Source organism: Mirounga leonina, unplaced genomic scaffold (genome assembly GCF_011800145.1).
Source record: "Mirounga leonina isolate KUSES-001 unplaced genomic scaffold, KU_Mleo_1.0 Mir_418, whole genome shotgun sequence".
Classification (NCBI taxonomy): domain Eukaryota; kingdom Metazoa; phylum Chordata; class Mammalia; order Carnivora; family Phocidae; genus Mirounga; species Mirounga leonina.
Genome location: NW_023270739.1, coordinates 684,310 through 692,223, shown reverse-complemented (window position 1 = coordinate 692,223; position 7,914 = coordinate 684,310). Strand labels below are relative to the sequence as shown.

The 7,914-nt window shown below is 63.3% G+C and overlaps 1 protein-coding gene across 2 annotated transcripts in view; it reads right to left on the bottom strand.

Annotated features, from left to right (window-relative positions):
- Positions 1–5,687: 5,687 nt before the first annotated feature.
- Positions 5,688–7,914, bottom strand: part of WNT7B (Wnt family member 7B) — a 47,333-nt gene continuing 45,106 nt past the window's right edge. For both annotated transcript variants that reach the window (XM_034987308.1, XM_034987307.1), the window contains exon 4: positions 5,688–6,167. In XM_034987308.1, coding sequence (XP_034843199.1) covers positions 5,688–6,167 — 480 coding nt within the window. The remainder of the gene's footprint in view (positions 6,168–7,914) is intronic.

Sequence of the window (7,914 nt, the reverse complement as noted above, 5' to 3'; positions counted from 1 at the left end):
GCCCCAAGAAGGCCACCTGTGTCCAGCATCTGGAGGGTGTCCCAGGCCTGCCCTGTCGGCCACTGGCATCTGCCTGCAGGTGGAGTAAGAGGACCCCTGATCCTGGACCTGCACGGCCTGCCTCTGGGTTCCTTCCTTGCAAGGCCATGAGGGCTTTCTTTTCTTCCCCGTCCCAGATGGCTGCAGAATTCCTGCCGTGTCCAAACACACCGGGGAAGGGCCAGGCAGGGGAGCTGGCCAGGCAGTTCTGGCCTTGTCCCGGGCGGCCTGTAAGGGAGCCCCAAGCCCCAGTGTCTTTGCCAACCCCCCGACCACCGCCCAGGCCTCTGCTGGGCCCTGCAGTGGCTGCCAAGCCCACAGCCCTCTCGGGCCTTCCGAGACTCACAGGGCCTGGGACACCCAGGCCAGACTGCTGAGTCCCCGGGCCCTGCAAGGCCAAGGACTTGATGGGCAGGCAGGCAGCATCCCAGAGAAGGAAGGTGGGCTCAAACTCATACCCAGAGGAGGGAAGGGGCCAGGACAGCAGCAGGCGAGCTCTAGACTGACATCCAGCTGAACCTCTTGGCTCCTGGTGGCCCCGTTCCTGGCTGGCCTGGTGCCTCCCAGGAGCAGCCCTGGCCGCCCCACTCAGGGGAACTCGCACTTTCCCTGTTTGCCTGAGTGCGAGGGGCCCCAGCCTCTGCTCGCCTCTCTTCCCCAGCCCACCTGCCTCCCAGCTCGGGGAGGTGTGAAGTTCACCCAGACGTCTAACCCAGATCCTGCCTGCTGCCTTCAACCCGGTCTTTCCTGTTCTGTCCTCGGCCAAGACAGAGCACGGCCATCACCTCCTCCCCAGGACTTGCCTCAGCCATTCCCTTCCCGCTCGTCTCTGTACAGCCTTGGGCAAGATCCCAGGGCCTCAGTTTCCCCTTGTGGGAGGAGGCATATGAGCTGGGTAGAAGGAAGACCCTGGAGGACAGGAGTTCCAATCCTGATTCTGCCTCTGCCAGCTATGTGTGACCTCGGGCAGAACGCTTTTGTTCTCTGTGCCTGGGTTTTCCCATCTATAAAATGGAGCTAGCCCTGACCTGTGTAGGGAAGGGGTATTGTGAAGGTGGTGGGTCCCTGTGAACCAGACCCCGTGTCTGGCATAGTGGGAGTGTTCAGGGTTCCATAGAGCCTCTCACTTCTAAGGCCCCTAGGCCTGCTGGGTGCAGGGACAGTCATGGCAGCGACACCCCTCTCCATCAGGGTAAAACCTGGGGTGGAGGGTGAAGGAGAGAGCAGGGCCCCAGCAAGCTTGCTGGGAAGGTAGGCATTATGGGAAGGAGGGGTGTGGGCAAGGGATGTGGTAGAAAGGCCATCCCGGCGGGAGGGCACAGCAGGGGTGGAGGCTGGGCAGGGGCAGGAGGTGGTGGGGAGCTCCATGGGGAGCTCTGGGGAGGGCTGGCTTGCCGGCAGGGCAGGGGGCTCTGTATGGAGGCAGGGTGAAGATGGGCTGTAGGAGATGGACTCTGAAGGCCACACCAAGGAGCAAACCTCTACCTACCAGCGCCACGGGACCCTGGGAGCTCCCACCACAGATAGCATCTGGGTGGACAGCCTGGGCAGCCCTGGGCAGGGGGCAGGTGGGGAGTGGTCTTGGTGCTAAAGCTCAGCTCGTGAGCAAAGTGTGGGCAGGGGCACCCTCCACACAGAGAAAGAGGGAGCCGGGCCTGGCCAGGCACTGCTTGCTCCCCTATACCCATTCTAGAGAGGAAAACTGAGGCCCAGAGCTGTGCAAGCATCCGCCCAAAGCCTTTTCCTGTCTTTCAGGCTGTCTCAGCCAGCAGCTGCACCTGAGAATAGGTGGCTGCTCAGGGCAGGGGAGCCAAGTGAAGAGCCAGAGCCCCTGGAGGTCAAGGTCAGGCATGAGCCCCCACTGTTCCTGGGGCCCAACCCGGGGCCCAGCCTCCAGCGCCACAGAACAAGCAAATGAGCAAGAAATGAATGAATGCCTGGTGGCCTGCCCACATCCAACACCTGCTTGGTGACTGCCTCTTGGAGCGCAGCGGGAAGGCAAGTCTGGAGAAGGAGCACCCCTGGCAAATGCGGAGAGGCAGGAAGGCGCCTGGCACGCCCGGGCCCAGCTAAGAGCAAGGCGACCAGAGCCAAGGGGACAGGGACGTCACTCGGATGGGAACCGAGCCACTGCGGGAGCTGGAGGCTGCCTGGGGATGCTCCTGATATCTCAGGGCCTCAGAGGCGGAGCCCGGGGCTGGGGGTCAGGTGGGCCCCCAGGCAGGCTAGGCCGTGTGAGCTCAATGCCTCAGGCAGGGCCCCTCGGAGGATGTGCTGGGCGGCCCTGGGAGGCCGGGGCTGGGGTTGAACCATGGCCAAGAAGTAAGTACAGTCTGGGCACCGGGGCCGTGGCATTCTCGAAGCTCTTTCCTCATTCCTGGCCCTGTGGGAGTAGCCGGACCCCGGCGTTCTGCTGCAGCCACCACCGCGGATTTGCTTACCGTCTCGCAGGGAACCGGGGCCTCCTGCCAAACTGCCCAGCCCAGGCCCCGGCCCCACGGGCCCCACTAACCACCAAGTGCTGGCCTGGGCCACCTCCTCCTCTCAGATGGGGAAACTGAGGCCATATATTGGGTAGGGCCACCCTAGAGGCTGTCCACACCTGGGTGTCGGAAGGAAATGGGCTTCGGCTTCAAGTCCAGGGATTTTTGCATCTGTCTCCCCATCTCCACCCTCCAGGGACACGTTCTCCTCCAGAAGCCCACTGGGTGGCCCCTCCACTGGGATCTGGGTCTGGGGCCAGGCTCCGTGGGTGCCCCGGCGGGCACAGTGTGGACGGGGCCTTGTTGGATCAGCGGTTCCGCCCGATGCCAGGCTGCCGGGACAGCGGGCAGTGGCCAAACCGGCCCCGCCGCATGCCTTCCAGCCCTCGGCAGGAATGCCATTCATCCTCCTGTGCTCACACGGTTACCACAAGTGCGGAGGCCTGGCGGCACCCAGGCCTCTAGGGAGAAACAGCAGGGCCTGGTGGCCAGCCAGGGGCTGCCTAGCTCCCAGAGGCCTCGGGCTGTCTCCCCACACCCAGAGACGGCTAGGAGCACCCCAAGAAGGGCACCTGAGCTAAAACCCACCAGACACAACTGACGGACCCGTAGGGATCCCGAGACCAGTCGGGGTCCGAAGCAGAAGGGAGACACAGAGGGAGACAGATGGAACCAGGGCCTCCTGGCTGTGGGTCCCCCACCTCCAAGCCCCCCATTCTCCTAAGAACAGTCCCCACCCAGCCCCATGAGTTGGTTCTGGCACCAGACCCGTGGCCTCTTGTCCCCATACCCTGAGCCCAGGCTGTCCAGAGAGGCCTCCGGGTCTGTGTCCAGCCACCACCAGTGGCCCTTGCTGGGTGGGGTGGCCCCCAAATGTGCCTGGAGGCTTGTATGGCTCAAGGCCTCCCTTGGGACCTGGGCAAGGTGTGAGGATGGAGGTACAGGGGCACAGTGCCTGCCCAGCCTGCAGAGAGGGGTAAGGAAGTCAGAAAGCTATGGCACCTGAAGGCCGAGGGGCTTGAGACCCAGGGTCCTCCGTGGACAGCATGTACGTCCCCACCTCCGGGGGAAAAGAGCTGCAAGGGCGTCGCGTGGGTTCCACACACACTCACTTCTGATTCCAGCTTTATTGGAGCCGGGTGCTCCCCTCCAGGGAAGGCGGGACACAGCTCATCCGAAACCCACCAGCTCCCCTCAAGTGGGAGCGCCACAGGGACACATGGGGCCCTGACCGCCACCGCCCCACCCGGGCCACATTGACCCCCTCTCCCCCAAGGGAAGGGCTGCCGCTGACAGACTATGGAGGAGGGTCTCGGCAGAGGCGCTTGGACAGTGTGCATGTCAATGGCATCAGGGGCCCCGAGAGTCCATTTCAAGCAGAAGGAGGAGCCTGGCTCGGGGGATGCACGAGGCTGTCCCCTCCCTCCAGTACCCAGTGTAGGTCACAATAATTTAAAAGACATGATAGACATTTCAACGCTATAAACAATATAAGTTAACCAGCTTCCTTGGCAGAGGGTGCCAGGCCTGTGGACTCAGAGGAGTGTCCTGGGACCCGGGGAGGTGGGGGGGCCGGGGGCGGGTCATTCACCGTGGCCTGGAAGTACCCAGAACAGCAGCTGATGGAGTGTCCTGGCATCGTCGGGGGCACACGGGGTCGATGCCAGGGCCAGGGCCCAGACAGGGTCACTCACCCCAGGCTAATGTCTAGCCCACTTGGCTTGTCAGCTGCCTGAGGACACATTTCCACAGGTTTCTGCAAGAAAATACCCTAAATCTGGGGCAGGGGGTGGGTACACGGGCAGTGGAGGGCAGCGCGCCAGAAGCCAGCTTGCCTCCTTGCCGGCAAGTCACCCCCTCGATGCCTCAGACTCCCCGAGGGACAGTGGAGTGCTCACAGAGGACACCTCAGCCCCAAGTCCCAGGGTTCTGCCTCTCCCCGCAGCATGCACAGTTGAGAACTGAGCAGGGGCCCCTTCTCAAGTTTCAGGGTGAGCTGAACTTCAGGGGAGGGTGTGCACGTGGGGACCCTGGGAGGGTCTGGAGGGCAGACACCTGCCGGGACAGCAGGCGGGGCCCTGGCCAAGTGATGCCCTGGATCCGAGCTTTCCCAGCTTTGGAGTCATGGCCCAAGGAGGAGGACTGGACACGAGGCCACTAGAGAAACCCCAGCAGGTACCTTTGGGGGTGCAGGTCCCCGTGCAGCTGACAGCAGGGGAGGAGGGGCACGGCCAGATCTCTCAAATCATGGGGGCAGTCTCATGCCACCATGGGTGTCCCCAGAGCACTCAGCCCAGGGTCATAACTTTAGGGTCTCTGGCTCATTCTCGAGCCCTTCTGGGCCTCAGCGTCTGCATCTGTCAAAGAAGGAAGACACCCCTGAACCGCCCCCACCCCGCCATCCCACTGCCAGTGCAGGGCTGTCCGAGGGTTCCGTCTGGCTCCCAGCGAGGGGCGGGGGGGGGGGTGAGGAAGGGCAGGGAGGGGGCTCTGTAAACTGAGGCTGCCAGGCTGGCGGGGGCGCTGGGCGGGTGACAGCATTAGGGAGGGGACACAGCACTCCTGGAGCCTGACATGGGTGACATTTTGATTTGTGTGATATGATTTTCAAGAAGAAGGGTCCCTGTCCATGGCTCTCCTCAGAGGCCCTCTCGGGGCAGGGCCAGAGGGTGCTGTGCGCGGGGATGCTCCCCCGGGCCAGAGAGGCGGGGAGAGGAGGCAGAGGGCCACAGGGGATGCGCCAACACGGAGTACAGAGTTAGGACTGGCTATGTCTTAGTGCTAAGAAGTCTTTTCTGATACTAAACACATAAATAAACTTTGTCAACATCTGCCCAGACCACCCAGAGGCCCCGGCGGCTGATGGGGTCCTGCGTGGCGTCGGCCGGCCGGCATGGCATTTCCACGTCCGTCCGTCCGTCCATCCGTCCGTCCGTCGTGTCGCCAGGTGGGGGAGGGGGGCGCTCGGAGTCTCGTCGCTCTGCTTCCCAGGAGGGTTCGCTTCCCCAGAGAAGAGCACAGGAGCTCCCTGGGCCCCGGAGGGACACCAGGGCCGTCGGCCTGGCCCTTCCTCCCGGCCGGGTCTGGGGCGCGGCTCGGCCGCCGAAGCGCCGATCGGGCGGGCGGGCAGGAGTGTGCGTGCGTGCCTGCGGGGCGGGGCGGCGCTCACTTGCAGGTGAAGACCTCGGTGCGCTCGCTGCAGGTGTTGCACTTGACGAAGCAGCACCAGTGGAACTTGCAGTTGCACTGCCACACCTTGGTGTACTGGTGCGTGTTGTAGCCACGGCCGCAGCACATGGTGTCGCAGCCGTCCGCGCCCGGCGACGTGCGGTTGCACAGGCGGCCCTGCGTGCCCACGCTGCCCGTGGCCGCGTCCTCCTCGCAGTAGTTGGGCGACTTCTCGATGTACACCAGGTCCGTCTCCATGGGCTTCTGGTAGCTGCGCAGCTGCTTGATGCGCAGGAAGGTGGGCTGCCGCAGGCGGCTGGCCCGCACCACCTCCACCTGCACGGCTGCGTTGTACTTCTCCTTGAGCATGTGGCCCACCTCGCGGAACTTGGGCAGCGTGGTCCAGCACGTCTTGGTGGTGCACGAGCCCGACACGCCGTGGCACTTGCACTCCAGCTTCATGCGCTCCTCCAGGACCTGCGGGCGACAGGGCAGGAGCTCGGTGTGCGTGGACACCCCCCGCCACAACCGCCTGGGCACCCGCCCCCGCCTGCCCTTGCCTCCAGCCTGGTCCGGAGCCGGCACCCCGACTTCCCGCTGCAGGACCACGCCTGAGTGCCTCCCCCTGCTGAGCCTCCCTCTCCTCACCCATGGAATGGGGCTGCTGACCATAGGTCCCTACTGCAGGGGACCTTGTGAGGGTGCAATGAGAATGTCCAGGACTTGGCAGAGCAGAGTATATGTTTATCAAATGTGGTTCACTAAATTCTCACAATCCTTCAGGTCAATGCGCTGATGGGGAAACTGAGGGTCAGGAGCGTGGGGCTTGCGCCCAGCCAGGTGGGGAGGAGGTGCCTGATGGTGATCCCGGCCCAGCTACAGTAGGTGCTTATTAATTGCAGATCCCCATCTCTCCGTCTCTGTACTCCCTGCCCTCATGCCCAGGGTAGGGCCCGGCATGTAGTTGGTGCCTAATAAATGGCTGTTCAGTGAAAGTGTGGTATTTGCATGGAGCTCTGTGCACGTCTGCTGAAGGACGAGAGGGGGTGCATGAGCAGGAGGTGAGGGCACGGGTCAGCGAGGCCCAGGCGTGCCACCTGCTGGGAAGCCAGCCCCCGACAGTGTTGTTCTTTCTTCCCAGCTCCCCGAGGGCCCACGATGGGCGCAGCCGTGTGTTTTCCTTGGGCCTCCCTCCATGGTCCCGGAAGGCCAATTCCCAGAGCCAGCCCTGACCCCAGGTACTCATTTACCTGGATCGAAAGGGCCCTGCCAGCCGGCCTGATTAAAGATGGGGAATCATTAGCTGCCGCCCCATGGCTGAAGAAGGGCCATTTGTCAGCTGTCCCGGCTCCGCTGGCCTCACCTGGGCAGCCCAGCCCTGAGGGAACTTGGCCACCCCCTGCCTCCTGGGCCAGAACCCCAGCCCTGGCCCAGACTAGGAGCCCCACAGTGAATGGATGAATGAATGAGTGAATGAATGAATGAATGAGGAACATCCCACAGGGCCAGCCGCTATCCGGATCACTTTCCCTGCCCTGCCCTCATGGACCTCTGGTCCTGGGCAGGCACCTCGGGGGCTCACAGTCCAGCATGGGGAACAGAAGAGGAAGCCTACGCAAACTGTCAGGTGGGGGCTCTGGGAGCCGCCCCCTGCCATGGTAAGGGGGGTTCTTGGAGGAGGGGTGCCTGCATGGAGTGTGGATGGAGAAGGAGGAGCTGCTCATTAGGCAGAGAGGAGGATGTTCCTGGAGGGTGCAGTGCAGACAAGCCCACATGAGCGTCATGTGGGTGCTGGGTGAGCCCTGAGGCTGATGTCCTGGATCTGGGGTGGGGGGTGGATTCCCTGGTCCAGCATTCTGTGGATGATGTCCTTGGGGGGGAGACCCGGGAGGCTGGGATGGGGGAAAGGAGGGAGGCTGATGGTCCACCAGGGGAGGACTGAGCAGGGGAGGGCCCCAGTGTCAGGAGGAAGGAATATTCCAAACTGGAATTACAGGGTCGCAGGGTGTCTGGGTTGAGGGCATGGACTGGAAATCTGCTCTGGGGGTCTAGGCAAAGGGTGGGACCCCCTCCAGGGGAAAGAATATCCTGTCTGCTTCCTGCCCCTCTCCCTGCACTCCTGTCCATCCTCTCCCCTCCCTCACCCTCACCCTCACCCCATGTTCCTCTTTGCTTCAACTCTCCCCTCCCCAGAAAGACCCTTCCCCCACCAACCTGCCCTTCA